This window comes from Salmo salar, chromosome 14 (assembly GCF_965601325.2).
Source record: "Salmo salar chromosome 14, fSalSal1, whole genome shotgun sequence".
NCBI classification, from domain to species: domain Eukaryota; kingdom Metazoa; phylum Chordata; class Actinopteri; order Salmoniformes; family Salmonidae; genus Salmo; species Salmo salar.
In genome coordinates this window covers 41,611,875-41,628,067 of record NC_138304.1, presented here as the reverse complement: position 1 = coordinate 41,628,067, position 16,193 = coordinate 41,611,875, and the positions used below count along the sequence as shown (strand labels likewise).

The following is a 16,193-nucleotide window of genomic DNA, read 5'->3' as shown; positions in this document are numbered from 1 at the left end:
GACAATCAACTTCACATTCTTCAGCACCTGTTTAATTAATCAGGTCTGGACAATAATCAAGCTGATTGCTGAATGGGGTGGGGCCTTTGTCAGACATCGTGGCTACAAAATGGTTTGACAGACTCTGTGGAAGAATTGACAAGAATAACTCATGTCCATTTGGAGTGATGGGGTTCAGGCAAGTGTATGCAGTGCTGCTGTTGGTCGTGGCTTTTGGCTGTGTTGTTAGTGATACTTGGGACTCCAGATGGTTTCATCCGAGATTGGGGTTTCTGCATGACGATGAAGTTTCAGCGCAGTTTGACTCTCAGAAGCCAGTGCAAGAAGAGCCTGTGGGAGAGGACCCTGTGGGACAAGAACCTAGGGAGCCTGTTGTCGAGCCTGTGGGGCAGGAGCCCGGCGTCGAGCCCGTGGGACAGGAACCTAGCCAGGATGAAGACCCTGAGAGCTTCCAGTCCAAGCAGACAGTTGAGAACCCTCTGACTTGGCTCTATCCTATGATTGAGAAGCGTGAGCGTAATTCTACAGTGTTTGAGCAGCTAAAGCAGGTGGCAGCCAACGGTGTGGTGGCTTGGTGTGGGGAGAGTGTGGTCCGTGTGCAGGTGAACCAGGACCTGCTGGGGATTGGCCGGCTCATCCAGCCAGAGCGTATCACTCTAGGAGGCTGTGCTGCCACTGAGGAGGATGCTGAAGCTCATGTGCTCACCTTTGAATCAGAGCTGCATGGCTGTGGCAGTGAGCTGACGGTATGTCACATTTGTTTAACTTCCTGACAATCATTATTCTTATCTGATACATGAATTGTTATCCTGTTCCTAGATGACTGAGGATGTGCTGATCTACACCTTCACTCTTGTCTATGAGCCAAAACCTCTTGCTAACACTTCTTTAGTGAAGACCAGTAAAGCTATGGTTGATATTGAGTGCCACTACTTGAGGTAACTATTGTTGCATTCTTCACTTTGACAACACCTATAATTCTGAGGTTTGAGTAATGGTATAATCTGTGTTTCTAGGAATCATGACGTGAGCAGCAATGCCCTGAAGTATTCTGTAGAACCTAGCCAGCATGTGGGCCGGGAACCTAGCGAGCATGTGGGAGAGCAGCCTGTGGGCTGGGAACCTAACGTAGAGCCTGTGGGCCAAGATCCGGTTGGAGAGACTGTTGGAAAGGAACCTAGCGAGCCTGTTGGAGAGCAGCCTGTGGGCCATGACGCTGGAGAGCAGCCTGTGGGCCATGACGCTGGAGAGCAGCCTGTGGGCCATGACCCTGTTGGTGAGCAGCCTGTGGGCCAGGAAGCTAGCGACCCTGTTGGTGAGCAGCCTGTGGGCCAGGAAGCTAGCGACCCTGTTGGTGAGCAGCCTGTGGGCCAGGAAGCTAGCGACCCTGTTGGTGAGCAGCCTGTGGGCCAGGAAGCTAGCGACCCTGTTGGTGAGCAGCCTGTGGGCCAGGAAGCTAGCGACCCTGTTGGTGAGCAGCCTGTGGGCCAGGAACCTAGCGACCCTGTTGGTGAGCAGCCTGTGGGCCTTGACACTGGAGAGCAGCCTGTGGGCCAGGCACCTAGCGACCCTGTTGGTGAGCAGCCTGAGGGACATGGATCTAGCGGAGAGCAGCCTGTGGGCCAGGATCCTAGTGAGGATGTGGGCCAAGATACTAGCGACCCTGTTGGTGAGCAGCCTGTGCGACAGGGACCTCGCGGAGAGCCTGCCGGTCAAGCGCCAGGAGAGCCTGTGGGCCGGGAACCCCGCGAGCAGCCTGTGGGCCAGGATCCGGTTGGACAGACTGTTGGACAGGAACTTAGCGAGCTTGTTGGCTGGCTTTTGGGTCTAGAAACTAGCGAGCCTGTGGGCCGGGAAGCTAGCGTAGAGCCTGTGGGCCGGGAAGCTAGCAAGCAGCCTGTTGGCCAGCCTTTTGGTCAGGAACCTAGCGAGCCTGTGGGCCAAGAACCTAGTGAGCATTTTGGAGAGCCTGTGGGCCAGGAACCTAGCCAGCCTGTGGGCCAGGAACCTAGCCAGCCTGTGGGCCAGGAACCTAGCCAGCCTGTGGGCCAGGAACCTAGCCAGCAACCTGTTGGAGAGCAGCCTGTGGGCCAGCAACCTGTTGGAGAGCAGCCTGTGGGCCAGCAACCTGTTGGAGAGCAGCCTGTGGGCCAGCAACCTGTTGGAGAGCAGCCTGTGGGCCAGCAACCTGTTGGAGAGCAGCCTGTGGGCCAGCAACCTGTTGGAGAGCAGCCTGTGGGCCAGCAACCTGTTGGAGAGCAGCCTGTGGGCCAGCAACCTGTTGGAGAGCAACCTGTTGGAGAGCAGCCTGTGGGCCAGGATCCTAGCCAGCATGTGGGCCAAGAGGCTGTGGGCCAGCAACCTGTTGGAGAGCAGCCTGTGGGCCAGCAACCTGTTGGAGAGCAGCCTGTGGTCCAGCAACCTAGCGAGCAGCCTGTGGGCCGGGAAGCTAGCAAGCAGCCTGTTGGCCAGTCTTTTGGTCAGGAACCTAACGAGCCTGTGGGCCAAGAACCTAGTGAGCATTTTGGAGAGCCTGTGGGCCAGGAACCTAGCCAGCCTGTGGGCCAGGATCCTAGCGGAGAGCCTGCGGGTCATGAACCCAGTGAGCCTGTGGGCAAGCAACCTAGCCAGCAGCCTGTTGGAGAGCCTGTGGGCCAGCAGCCTGTTGGAGAGCCTGTGGGCCAGGATCGTAGTGAGATTTTGGGTAATGAACCTGGCCAGCAGCCTGTTGGCGAGCCTGTGCGCCAGGAACCCAGCGAGCAGCCTGTGGGCCAGGAACCCAGCGAGCAGCCTGTGGGCCAGGAACCCAGCGAGCAGCCTGTGGGCCAGGAACCCAGCGAGCAGCCTGTGGGCCAGGAACCCAGCGAGCAGCCTGTGGGCCAGGAACCCAGCGAGCAGCCTGTGGGCCAGGAACCCAGCGAGCAGCCTGTGGGCCAGGAACCCAGCGAGCAGCCTGTGGGCCAGGAACCCAGCGAGCAGCCTGTGGGCCAGGAACCCAGCGAGCAGCCTGTGGGCCAGGAACCCAGCGAGCAGCCTGTGGGCCAAGCTCCTGGAGAGCAACCTGTGGGCCAGGAACATAGTGAGGATGTGGACCAAGAACCTGTTGGAGAGCAGCCTGTGGGCCAGGAACCTAGTGAGGATGTGGACCAAGAACCTGTTGGAGAGCAGCCTGTGGGCCAGGAACCTAGTGAGATTTTGGGTAATGAACCTGGTCAGCAGCCTGTTGGCGAGCCTGTGGGCCAGGAACCTAGCGAGCAGCCTGTGGGCCAGGAACCTAGCGAGCAGCCTGTGGACCAGGAACCTAGCCAGCATGTGGGCCAAGAGCCTGTGGGCCAGGAACCTGTTGGAGAGCAGCCTGTGGGCCAGGAACCTAGCGTGCCTTTGGGTCAGGAACTAAGCGAGCAGCCTGTGGACCAGGAACCTAGCCAGCATGTGGGCCAAGAGCCTGTGGGCCAGGACCCTGTTGGCGAGCAGCCTGTGGGCCAGGAACCTAGCCAGCCTGTGGGCCAAGAGCCTGTGGGCCAGGAACCTGTTGGAGAGCAGCCTGTGGGCCAGGAACCTAGCGTGCCTTTGGGTCAGGAACCTAGCCAGCATGTGGGCCAAGAGCCTGTGGTCCAGCAACCTAGAGGAGAGTCTGTGGGCCAGGAACCTGTTGGCATGCCTTTGTGCCAGAAACCTAGCCAGGATGAAGACCCTGAGAGCTCCCAGTCCAAGCAGACCTCTGAGAACCCTTTGACTTGGAGCTATCCTAAAGTTGAAAAGCCTGAGCACAAGCCTACTGTGTCTGAGCGGCTGAAGCAGGTGGCGGCCAACAGTGTGTCGGCTCGGTGTGGGGAGAGTGTGGTCCGTGTGCAGGTGAACCAGGACCTGCTGGGGATTGGCCGGCTCATCCAGCCAGAGTGTATCACTCTAGGAGGTTGTGCTGCCACTGAGGAGGATGCTGAAGCTCGTGTGCTCACCTTTGAATCAGAGCTGCATGGCTGTGGCAGTGAGCTGACGGTATGTCACATTTGTTGTTTAACTTCCTGACTGAATCATTATTCTTGTACTACATCATTTGTGATCCTGTTCCTAGATGACTGAGGATGTGCTGATCTACACCTTCACTCTTGTCTATGAGCCAAAACCTCTTGCTAACACTTCTATAGTGAGGACCAGTGCAGCTATGGTTGATATTGAGTGCCACTACTTGAGGTAACTATTGTTGTGTTCTTCACTTTGACAACCCATATCATTCTGAGGTTTGAGTAATGCCGTATTCCATGTTTGTTTCTAGGAATCACGATGTCAGCAGCAATGCCCTGAAGCCGACCTGGATCCCCTACACTTCCAACATGGTGGCAGAGGAACTCCTCTACTTCTCCCTGAGGTTAATGACTGGTAGGTAAACCTAACTGGAAGCCTCTTCCTTTGTGTAAACCCCCACTGACATGCCACTCGTCTTTCCAGCTGACTGGCAGTTTGAGAGGCCCTCCAACCATTACTATCTTGGTGACATCATCAACATGGAAGCCTCGGTCATGCCGTACCATCATGTTCCCCTCCGTGTCTTTGTGGACCGCTGTGTCGCCACCTTGGCGCCTGATGTCCACACTGTCCCTAGATATTCTTTCATTGAGGACCATGGGTGAGTTTAGTTGTCAGTTTGAGTCCTCTTATATTACCTTAAATGTAACCCCTGAAGCCTAACGTTGACCCTTGGTCTCCTCAGGTGTCTGGTTGATGCCAAGTTGACCGGCTCCAGCTCCCAGTTCCTGTCCAGATCCCAGGATGACAAGATCCAGTTTCAGCTGGAGTCCTTCAGGTTCCAACCACAGAATGATTCCCAACAGCTCTACATAACATGTCATCTGAAAGCAACTGCAGCCTCTTCCCCCATTGATGCTGAGAACAAGGCCTGCTCTTTCACAGATGGGTATGTATAAGCTGAGTTGTGGGTATATTATGTTTATGACATGCTGCTATATAAACTAACCTTCATATTTATCTGTAGCTGGAAAGCTGCAGGTGGGGATGACCAGGTTTGTGGCTGCTGTGACTCCAGCTGTGCTGTAAGCAAGGCTAGACATCTGGACAGTGATTCAGGTAAGTGTTCATCAAAGCCAGAGCTTTATCAGTTTAAAAAATATATCTTGTTTAATCCTATCACTGTTCTCTACTCTCCTCAGATGTGCAGAAGGAAGGTGAAGCTACCATGGGCCCTATCATGGTCCAAGAGTAATATTACAAGAATGTTGCCTTTTTTAAAACAGTTTTTAGGGGGAGAATAAACCTATTACATTACAATGTTCACATCTAACTGGATTTATTTGGAATTTAAAATTAGGAATTTTATCAAATAGGAAAATGTGTGTAGCTGATCACTCTTTATTCACAGAACTTTGTCATGAGCTACATTTCTCAGGTTCCTAACATTGCTACTGTACTGAATTGTCCCCTGGGCCCCATCAATTTCCACGAGTGATTTGTCAATTGACTACTTGATGTTTTGAAAATAACAATTTTTTTAAAGTGATTTGCATTCATGTGCACTCGACTTGCGTGAGGGAAAGTCCAATATGTCAGTTTAGGCAGGAGGCATTAATGTCTAAACTGACCTCGGAACCATTGCAGCTGTAACAGAAGATCATGGAGTGGACAAGAGGCATGATGCGTAGTGCTGAGAAACAGCCTGTGTTGCATCAATATTAGTCAAATGTTGATTCTAGTGTAAAAATGTACTACGGCCAATGCATTTTCATGAGGTCTGTTAACAAGTGTCATCAACCGCTGGATGAACTTTCTGAGCTAAGGTTGTTCCTGTTAGCCAGCTAAAAATGTGGCATACCTGAATTTTAAAGTGCAGTGAAATGCTCAACATTTACATTACTTTCTAGTCATTTAACAGATGCTCCCATCCAGAGCGACCCACAGGCGCAATCAGGAACAAGGGCAGATTCCCCCACCCAGCTGACTCGGGGATCCGAACAAGTGACGTTTCGGCCAGGCCACCCCTAACCATCCAAGACCCACCCCGAACCCGTATTGTTAGTAGAAAATTATTGTGCATTGGGGAAAATAAGCAAGATAACCGAGTCGGTTACCAAGAACCAAATGGCAACTTCATCTGAAGAAAAATGTGTATAATTTACACACCTGACTTTAAGTGAATGACCGACTTACCTTTGCAAGAAGTTGGAGTTGGTTTTCACTTCTCAATTTGAATTACCTTCGCCTTAGAATTCAGGAGGTTGACGACAACACCCCTCATTGAATATTCAAAGCAAGTTCAAATAAGGGTATGTATCCAAAAAGAGGAATAGGTGAAGCTTGACCGCTCCCAGTTCTAAATTTGTTAGCAATGATCCCCATTGTTAAGGTGGAGACAAGACCATCTCATCATATATTATCTCTGGCAGTGGTTTGAAGTACTTTATTCTTTATTTTTTATTTTTGTATCTGTGGTTTGAAGTATTTATATTTTTGACTACATTCCTAAAGAAAATGATGTACGTTTTACTCCATACAGTTTCCCTGACACCCAAAAGTACTATTTAGAATTTGAATGCTTAGCAGTAAAGGAAAAAGATTCAATTCACACTTACCAAGAGAAGGTCCCTTCTCTTCCCTACTGCCTCTGATCTGGTGGACCCACTTAACAAATGCTTCCTTTATAAATTATGTTGGAGTGTGCCCATGGCTGTCAAACGGAATACATGAAATTGTGCCATCTGTTTTGCTGAAGATGAGGAATTTGATGTGTAGCTTTTACTTTGTACTTTCACTCAAGTATGACAATGTATTACTTTTTCCATCTCTGGTAATAAAGTTGTAAGCACAAAATGGCACTGAAACACTTTGCCACTAGCCAGTGACTTGATACGTTTATTTAGCTAACGTGGCCTGCCTGCTCTGGGACTGAACACCTCCCTCTGCAACTGGATCCTGGACTTCTTGACAGGCTGCCCCCAGGTGGTGAGGGTAGGCAACAACACATCTGCTACACTGACCGTCAACACGGGGGCCCCTCTTGCGCGACTCCAACACCATTAAGTTTGCCAATGGTGGTAGGCCTGATCACCAATGATGACACAGCCTAGCAGTGTGGTGCCAGGACAACAACCTCTCCCTCAACGTCAGTAAAACAATGGATCTGATTGTGGACGACAGGAAATGGAAGGCCGAGACATGCCCCCATTCCCATTGACAGGGCTGTAGTGGAGGTGGTCCAAACACAACACGGTTGTGAAGAGCGCACGGCAATGCCTCTTACCCCAAGATTTGGCATAGGCCCTCAGATACTCAAAGTTCTACAGCTGCACCATCGAGAGCATCTGGACTGGCTGCTTCACCGCTTGGTATGGCAACTGCTTGGCATCCGACCGCAAGGCGCTACAGAGGGTAATGCGTATGGCCTAGTACATCACTCCCTGCCATCCAGGAGCTCTATACTAAATCAAATCAAATTTATTTATATAGCCCTTCGTACATCAGCTGATATCTCAAAGTGCTGTACAGAAACCCAGCCTAAAACCCCAAACAGCAAGCAATGCATGTGAAAGAAGCACGGTGGCTAGGAAAAACTCCCTAGGAAAAACTCCCTAGAAAGGCCAAAAACCTAGGAAGAAACCTAGAGAGGAACCAGGCTATGAGGGGTGGCCAGTCCTCTTCTGGCTGTGCCGGGTGGATATTATAACAGAACATGGTCAAGATGTTAAAATGTTCATAAATGACCAGCATGGTCAAATAATAATAATCATAGTAGTTGTCGAGGGTGCAACAAGCACGTCCGGTGAACAGGTCAGGGTTCCATAGCCGCAGGCAGAACAGTTGAAACTGGAGCAGCAGCACGGCCAGGTGGACTAGGGACAGCAAGGAGTCATCATGCCAGGTAGTCCTGAGGCATGGTCCTAGGGCTCAGGTCCTTCGAGAGAAAGAGAGAAAGAGAGAATTAGAGAGAGCATATTTAAATTCACACAGGACACCGGATAAGACGAGAAATACTCCAGATGTAACAGACTGACCCTAGCCCCCCGACACATAAACTACTGCAGCATAAATACTGGAGGCTGAGACAGGAGGGATCAGAAGACACTGTGGCCCCATCCGATGATACCCCCGGACAGGGCCAAACAGGCAGGATATAACCCCACCCACTTTGCCAGAGCACAGCCCCCACACCACTAGAGGGATGTCTCCAACCACCAACTTACTGTCCTAAGACAAGGCCGAGTATAGCCCACAAAGATCTCCGCCACGGCACAACCCAAGGGGGTGGGGGCGCCAACCCAGACAGGAAGACCACGTCAGTGACTCAACCCACTCAAGTGACGCACCCCTCCCATGGACGGCATGGAAGAACACCAGTAAGCCAGTGACTCAGCCCCTGTAATAGGGTTAGAGGCAGAGAATCCCAGTGGAGAGAGGGGAACCGGCAAGGCAGAGACAGCAAGGGCGGTTCGTTGCTCCAGCCTTTCCGTTCACCTTCACACTCCTGGGCCAGACTATACTTAATCATAGGACCTACTGAAGAGATAAGTCTTCAGTAAAGACTTAAAGGTTGAGACTGAGTCTGCGTCTCTCACATGGGTAGGCAGACCATTCCATAAAATGGAGCTCTATAGGAGAAAGCCCTACCTCCAGCCGTTTGCTTAGAAATTCTAGGGACAATTAGGACGCCTGCGTCTTGTGACCGTAGCGTACGTGTAGGTATGTACGGCAGGACCAAATCGGAAAGATAGGTAGGAGCAAGCCCATGTAATGCTTTGTAGGTTAGCAGTAAAACCTTGAAATCAGCCCTTGCCTTAACAGGAAGCCAGTGTAGGGAGGCTAGCACTGGAGTAATATGATCAAATTTTTTGGGTTCTAGTCAGGATTCTAGCAGCCGTATTTAGCACTAACTGAAGTTTGTTTAGTGCTTTATCCGGGTAGCCGGAAAGTAGAGCATTGCAGTAGTCCAGCCTAGAAGAAACAAAAGCATGGATTAATTTTTCTGCATCATTTTTGGACAGAAAGTTTCTGATTTTTGCAATGTTACGTAGATGGAAAAAAGCTGTCCTTGAAACAGTCTTGATATGTTCTTCAAAAGAGAGATCAGGGTCCAGAGTAACGCCGAGGTCCTTCACAGTTTTATTTGAGACGACTGTACAACCATCCAGATTAATTGTCAGATTCAACAGAAGATCTCTTTGTTCCTTGGGACCTAGAACAAGCATCCCTGTTTTGTCCGAGTTTAAAAGTAGAAAGTTTGCAGCCATCCACTTCTTTATGTCTGAAACACAGGCTTCTAGCGAGGGCAATTTTGGGGCTTCACCATGTTTCATTGAAATGTACAGCTGTGTGTCGTCCGCATAGCAGTAAAATTTAACATTATGTTTTCGAATGACATCCCCAAGAGGTAAAATATATAGTGAAAACAATAGTGGTCCTAAAACGGAACCTTGAGGAACACCGAAATTTACAATTGATTTGTCAGAGGACAAACCATTCACAGAGACAAACTGATATCTTTCCGACAGATAAGATCTAAACCAGGCCAGAACTTGTCCATGTAGACCAATTTGGGTTTCCAATCTCTCCAAAAGAATGTGGTGATTGATGGTATCAAAAGCAGCACTAAGATCTAGGAGCACGAGGACAGATGCAGAGCCTCGGTCTGACGTCATTAAAAGGTCATTTACCACCTTCACAAGTGCAATCTCAGTGCTATGATGGGGTCTAAAACCAGACTGAAGCGTTTCGTATACATTGTTTGTCTTCAGGAAGGCAGTGAGTTGCTGCGCAACAGCTTTTTCAATTTTTTTTGAGAGGAATGGAAGATTCGATATAGGCCGATAGTTTTTATAATTTCTGGGTCAAGATTCGGCTTTTTCAAGAGAGGCTTTATTACTGCCACTTTTAGTGAGCTTGGTACACATCCGGTGGATAGAGAGCCATTTATTATGTTCAACATGGGGGGCCAAGCACAGGAAGCAGCTCTTTCAGTAGTTTAGTTGGAATAGGGTCCAGTATGCAGCTTGAGGGTTTAGAGGCCATGATTATTTTCATCATTGTGTCAAGAGATATAGTACTAAAACACTTTAGTATCTCCCTTGATCCTAGGTCCTGGCAGAGTTGTGCAGACTCAGGACAATGGAGCTTTGGAGGAATACGCAAATTTAAAGAGGAGTCCGTAATTTGCTTTCTAATGATCATGATCTTTTCCTCAAAGAAGTTCATAAATGTATTACTGCTGAAGTGAAAGCCATCCTCCATTTGCGAATGCTGCTTTTTAGTTAGCTTTGCGACAGTATCAAAAAGAAATTTTGGATTGTTCTTATTTTCCTCAATTAAGTTGGAAAAATAGGATGACCAAGTAGCAGTGAGGGCTCTTCGATACTGCATGGTACTGTCTTTCCAAGCTAGTCGGAAGACTTCCAGTTTGGTGTGGCGCCATTTCCGTTCCAATTTTCTGGAAGCTTGCTTCAGAGCTAGTGTATTTTCTGTATACCAGGGAGCTAGTTTCTTATGACAGATGTTTTTAGTTTTTAGGGGTGCAACTGCATCTAGGGTATTGCGCAAGTTTAAATTGAGTTCCTCGGTTAGGTGGTTAACTGATTTTTGTCCTCTGACATCCTTGGGTAGGCAGAGGGAGTCTGGAAGTGCATCAAGGAATCTTTGGGTTGTCTGAGAATTTATAGCACGACTTTTAATGCTCCTTGGTTGGGGTTCGAGCAGATTATTTGTTGCAATTGCAAACGCAATAAAATGGTGGTCCGATAATCCAGGATTATGAGGAAAAACATTAAGATCCACAACATTTATTCCATGGGACAAAACTAGGTCCAGAGTATGACTGTGGCAGTGAGTAGGTCCAGAGACATGTTGGACAAAACCCACTGAGTCGATGATGGCTCCGAAAGCCTTTTGGAGTGGGTCTGTGGACTTTTCCATGTGAATGTTAACCTCTTACATCTAGACGTTCTGCTAGTGGAACACCTGCTCCAATATCCAATGATAGGCGTGGCGCGAATTACAAATTCCTCAAAAAACCCAAAACTTCCCATTTTTCAAACATATGACTATTTTACACCATTTTAAAGACAAGACTCTCCTTTATCTAACCACACTGTCCGATTTCAAAAAGGCTTTACAGCGAAAGCAAAACATTAGATTATGTCAGCAGAGTACCCAGCCAGAAATAATCAGACACCCATTTTTCAAGCTAGCATATAATGTCACAAAAAACAAAACCACAGCTAAATGCAGCACTAACCTTTGATGATCTTCATCAGATGACACACCTAGGACATTATGTTATACAATACATGCATGTTTTGTTCAATCAAGTTCATATTTATATCAAAAAACAGCTTTTTACATTAGCATGTGACGTTCAGAACTAGCATTCCCACCGAACACTTCCGGTGAATTTACTAAATTACTCACGATAAACGTTCACAAAAAACATAACAATTATTTTAAGAATTATAGATACAAAACTCCTTTATGCACTCGCTATGTCCGATTTTAAAATAGCTTTTCGGTGAAAGCACATTTTGCAATATTCTGAGTAGATAGCCCAGCCATCACGGCTAGCTATTTCGACACCCACAAAGTTTGACCCTCACCAAACTCCGATTTACTATTAGAAAAGTTTGATTACCTTTGGTGTTCTTCGTCAGAATGCACTCCCAGGACTGCTACTTCAATAACAAATGTTGGTTTGGTTCAAAATAATCCATAGTTATATCCAAATAGCGGCGTTTTGTTTGTGCGTTCAAGACACTATCCAAGGGTGACGAAGGGTTACGCGCACGACGCGTTTCGTGACAAAAAAATTCTAAATATTCCATTACCGTACTTCGAATCATGTCAACCGCTGTTTAAAATCAATTTTTATGCAATTTTTCTCGTAAAAAAAGCGATAATATTCCGACCGGGAGTGGTTGTTTTCGTTCAAAGAGAGAGAAAGTAAACATGGAGTCGACTCGTGCACGCGCCTCAGTCTCATAGTACTCTGTCCGACCACTATCCAAACGCGCTATTGTTTTTCAGCCAGGGCCTGCAAAGCCACGATTCAGCTTTTTGCCGCCTTCTGAGAGCCCATGGGAGCCGTAGGAAGTGTCACGTAACAGCAGAGATCCCCTGTTTTGGATAGAGATAATCAAGAAGGCCAAGAAATGGTCAGACAGGGTACTTCCTGTACAGAATCTTCTCAGGTTTTGGCCTGCCAAATGAGTTCTGTTATACTCACAGACACCATTCAAACAGTTTTAGAAACTTTGGAGTGTTTTCTATCCAAAGCTAATAATTATATGCATATTCTAGTTTCTGGGCAGGAGTAATAATCAGATTAAATCGGGTACGTTTTTTATCCGGCCGTGAAAATACTGCCCCCTATCCATAACAGGTTAATGGGGAGAACCGGTTGAAAGTTTCTGTCGGCTGAATAAGCGACACCGGTTGAGCATTCCTACAGCATTTCTCTCCAGAAGCCATGAGAAACTTGTCCGGCTGCGGGGACCGTGCGAGGGGGTTTATACTAACGTTACTATCTGTACTTACTGGTGGCACAGACGCTGTTTCATCCTTTCCTACACTGAAATGACCCTTGCCTAATGATTGCGTCTGAAGCTGGGCTTGCAGCACAGCTATTCTTGCCGTAAGGCGATCGTTCTCCTGTATATTATAAGTACAACGACTGCAATTAGAAGGCGTCATGTTAACGTTACTTAGCTTCGGCTGGTTGAAGTCCTGACGAACCATGTCCAGATAAAACCTCCGGGGTGAAAAAGTTGAATGAAAAAAGTTGAGTGAGGAAAAAACTAAAAATATACGGTAATGAAAAAGTAAAAACCGTGAGGTAGTCAGGTAGCAAAGTAAGATCTTCAACAAAACGCACAGCAGCACGTAAACAAGCCACAGAGCCTCATTCCCAAAGATCTAAATTCTAGCATACTAGGCAGTGTCAAAGTCCAAAACATTGTCAGACTCCAGCCACCCAAGCCACAGACTGCGTTCTCGGTTTCCGCATGACATGCGGTACCAGTGCACCAAGTCTGGAACCAACAGGACCCCTAACAGCTTCTACCTCCAAGCCGTAAGACTTCTTAAAAAGACTGCTAAATAGCTAATCAAATGGATACACATACTACTGTACCTGCATTGACCCTTTTTTGTACTAACCCATTTGCACTGACTCCATGCCAGGGATCATCAACTAGATTCAGCCGCGGGCCAATTGTTTTGTTGAGTGCATGGTCGGGGGGCCAGAACATAATTACAAAATCATTTGTAGACTGCAAATTGACCTCAAGAAGCCCAAACAGATATGTTTGACTAAAACATAATCATTTCAAACCTTACATTTCAAACCGGTCACGTGTCTCTCTACTATGCGTGGGAATATTTGGGAACAGCGTTCTTAAATTAAAATCACTTGGTGCTGATTTCCTGGTGTTTTTATAGTCTTTCATGTTTTGCTCAGGAAACTTGGGAGGGCAAATATGACCATCCGCGGGCCAAATTCGGCCCACGGGCCGCCAGTTGGGCAACCCTGCTCTATGCGCACACACTCACACATACTTTCACTAACACCACAACACACAAACACGCCCAAACACACATAGCATGCACACAGATGCATACTGACGCCACACACACACTGCTGCTACTGTCTTATTTATACTGTTGCCTAGTTACTATAGCTCTATGTTCAGCACATAGCTACCTCAATTACCTTGTACCCCTGCACATCGACTCGGTACTGGTACTCCCTGTAGGTAGCCATGTTATTTTTACTCATTATTTTTATTTGTTATTCACTGTGTATTTATTCCTTGTGTCACTATATCATTTTTTATTTTATCTTTAACTCTTCATTGCTGGTAATGGACCCGTAAGTAAGAGTTTCACTGTTAGTTGTCTATGAAGCATATGACACATACAATTAGATTTTTAATTTTTAATTTGTGCAATGTGCCTGCTTGCTGTTAGCAAGCTTCATTGACAAACACAGGGATGGAACTTAGCTAGCTAGTGATTTTGGGCACTGATAAACTGTATGTAGTTTGTGCTTTATTTCCGCTAGTTTGACAGCTTGCTGATGAAGTTGTAGACATGTTCTCAGAAATCAGTCCTGCACTGCAGCAGCTGACTAGGATTTGTCTGCAGTGCACTACTAGTTTTCAGGCACATTTTTGTACTTGAGAAATACTGCACCAAAATCCTTAGCTGGATGTAAAATTGTGTGACAAAGACATCCTTGGCTATACCATCCAAATTACAGATTTCTTGATTCATCAGATTAATTCAGACAATTTTGAGGGTGACACACAGATACATATTTTTTATTACGCTACCAACTAACCCTACACTCATTAAAACCCATCACCTTAATCCACTACTTGAACCCTATCTGATCCTACCCCAGGCCAACGACCTGAGAGGACGGGACACTACTGTTACATCACCTCTTCCTTCCTAATCTGACCTTTGAATATTGGTCTACCAACCTTTCTTTGGAGAGCATATAAATGCCGGCCCATGGGATCAGATTCCCATCTCTACTGCCACACATCTATCAAAATGTCTCTGATCTTACATTGGCCTCAACTCACCCCGTGGAACATTAATTTAAATAACATCTTGTTTTTAAGCTCTTCTTGCGAACTGGTTTACAATTGAATTCCCTTCCACAAGCAAATAGGCTGGGACCCAGTAGAACCTCACTACTTGCCCTTTTTCTTTTATAAAGCCTGGAATAAAAGAAAGGCTACCTATAATTAAATTGTAAAAAATATTTAGCTTCTATGTGGTAAATGGCATGTATGTATATAGATTGTATATGGGCTTGTCTGCCATATGAATATTCTCTTTGTGCCAGACTGGGTTCAAATGACTTCTGTTTCTTATTTTCTTCTATATTTATTTATCTATATATGTTTTGTATGTATGTATGTGTATATACACAGTGTGTATGTATATTATTGTACTGCTCTAGGGATGTAATTATTGTTTGGATAACCTTATTTACCATTATGTACTGATTTTGACCTGACTTTTTGTTTCGAATTGTAAGTGAAATAATCTGTCTTTAAACAATTGTTGGAAAAATGACTTGTGTAATGCACAAAGTAGATGTCCTAACCGACTTTCTAAAACTATAGTTTGTTAACAAGAAATTTGTGGAGTGGTTGAAAAACGAGTTTTAATGACTCCAACCTAAGTGTATGTAAACTTCCGACTTCAACTGTATACAGTGTGTAGGTATATTATTGTACTGCTCTAGGGATGTAATTATTGTTTGGATAACCTTATTTACCATTATGTACTGATTTTGACCTGACTTTTCTTTTTCACTCTTTAAACGATGCACAATGCAGAGAACACCGGAAGAAGAATGATAATTTAATTACCATAGTGAATTATTGTAATGTTTGTTTGTGTCAATTAATCCCATAAGCATAAGGGATGGGTTGGCAATTGGCGGTTTGATACGAAATACAATTTAATTCATTCATTCATTCAACACGCCCTGTCTCTCACTTCTCCATAATGACATTAATACCTCCAATAGTAGGTCACTCCTATTAGATTAGCCAGATGATAAACATTTCAATACAGAGAGGGAATCTGAGCGTACTATAATTCTGACAGGTTGTACGTCCTCAACCCACTGGAGGGAAACTACTATCGCCAACAGTTCAAATGATTATACTGACAGTTCATCTTTTATTCTTCTACATATCTGCACATCAAATTCAGGAACGTAAACACCTGCTAGCTGTGCGCCCACTTTCTGGGTCCTTGGATCCATCTGTGAAAAGCGGTAAAAATGCATAAAAACTTCTACCAAAGTAATTGCCAACTAGTTTCCCTATATCACTGACTTCTGACAAATCTTTCATTTTCTCCACCAAGGATAGCTTAACAACAGGATCTGGGAGTAACATAGACTATAGAAAAGCATGTCTGTCCTACATAACACATTTCTATGAACACTCTCTAAAGTTGAGCCCTCCTCAATAAAGCTCCAGGTGTATGTGATTTTGTCTGCACAAAGGCAACCAATGGAACTTAAATGACAATCAACTTCACATTCTTCAGCACCTGTTTAATTAATCAGGTCTGGACAATAATCAAGCTGATTGCTGAATGGGGTGGGGCCTTTGTCAGACATCGTGGCTACAAAATGGTTTGACAGACTCTGTGGAAGAATTGACAAGAATAAC

The 16,193-nt window shown here is 46.3% G+C and overlaps 2 protein-coding genes across 2 annotated transcripts; both read left to right on the top strand.

The window, feature by feature from the left end:
- LOC145860415 (uncharacterized) lies at positions 1 to 3,626 on the top strand. The gene is made up of 4 exons (XM_082961395.1): positions 1 to 746; positions 820 to 938; positions 1,017 to 3,574; positions 3,619 to 3,626. The coding sequence occupies exons 1-4, from the start codon at positions 168 to 170 to the stop codon at positions 3,624 to 3,626; spliced, it is 3,264 nt and encodes a 1,087-aa protein (XP_082817521.1). The 5' UTR covers positions 1 to 167.
- On the top strand, positions 2,939 to 5,597 carry LOC145860351 (zona pellucida sperm-binding protein 3). The gene is made up of 7 exons (XM_082960981.1): positions 2,939 to 3,999; positions 4,076 to 4,194; positions 4,277 to 4,380; positions 4,450 to 4,627; positions 4,712 to 4,915; positions 4,994 to 5,085; positions 5,169 to 5,597. Exons 1-7 carry the CDS (start codon positions 3,658 to 3,660, stop codon positions 5,219 to 5,221), a joined length of 1,092 nt encoding a protein of 363 aa, XP_082817107.1. The 5' UTR covers positions 2,939 to 3,657; the 3' UTR covers positions 5,222 to 5,597.
- The last annotated feature ends 10,596 nt before the right edge of the window (positions 5,598 to 16,193 follow it).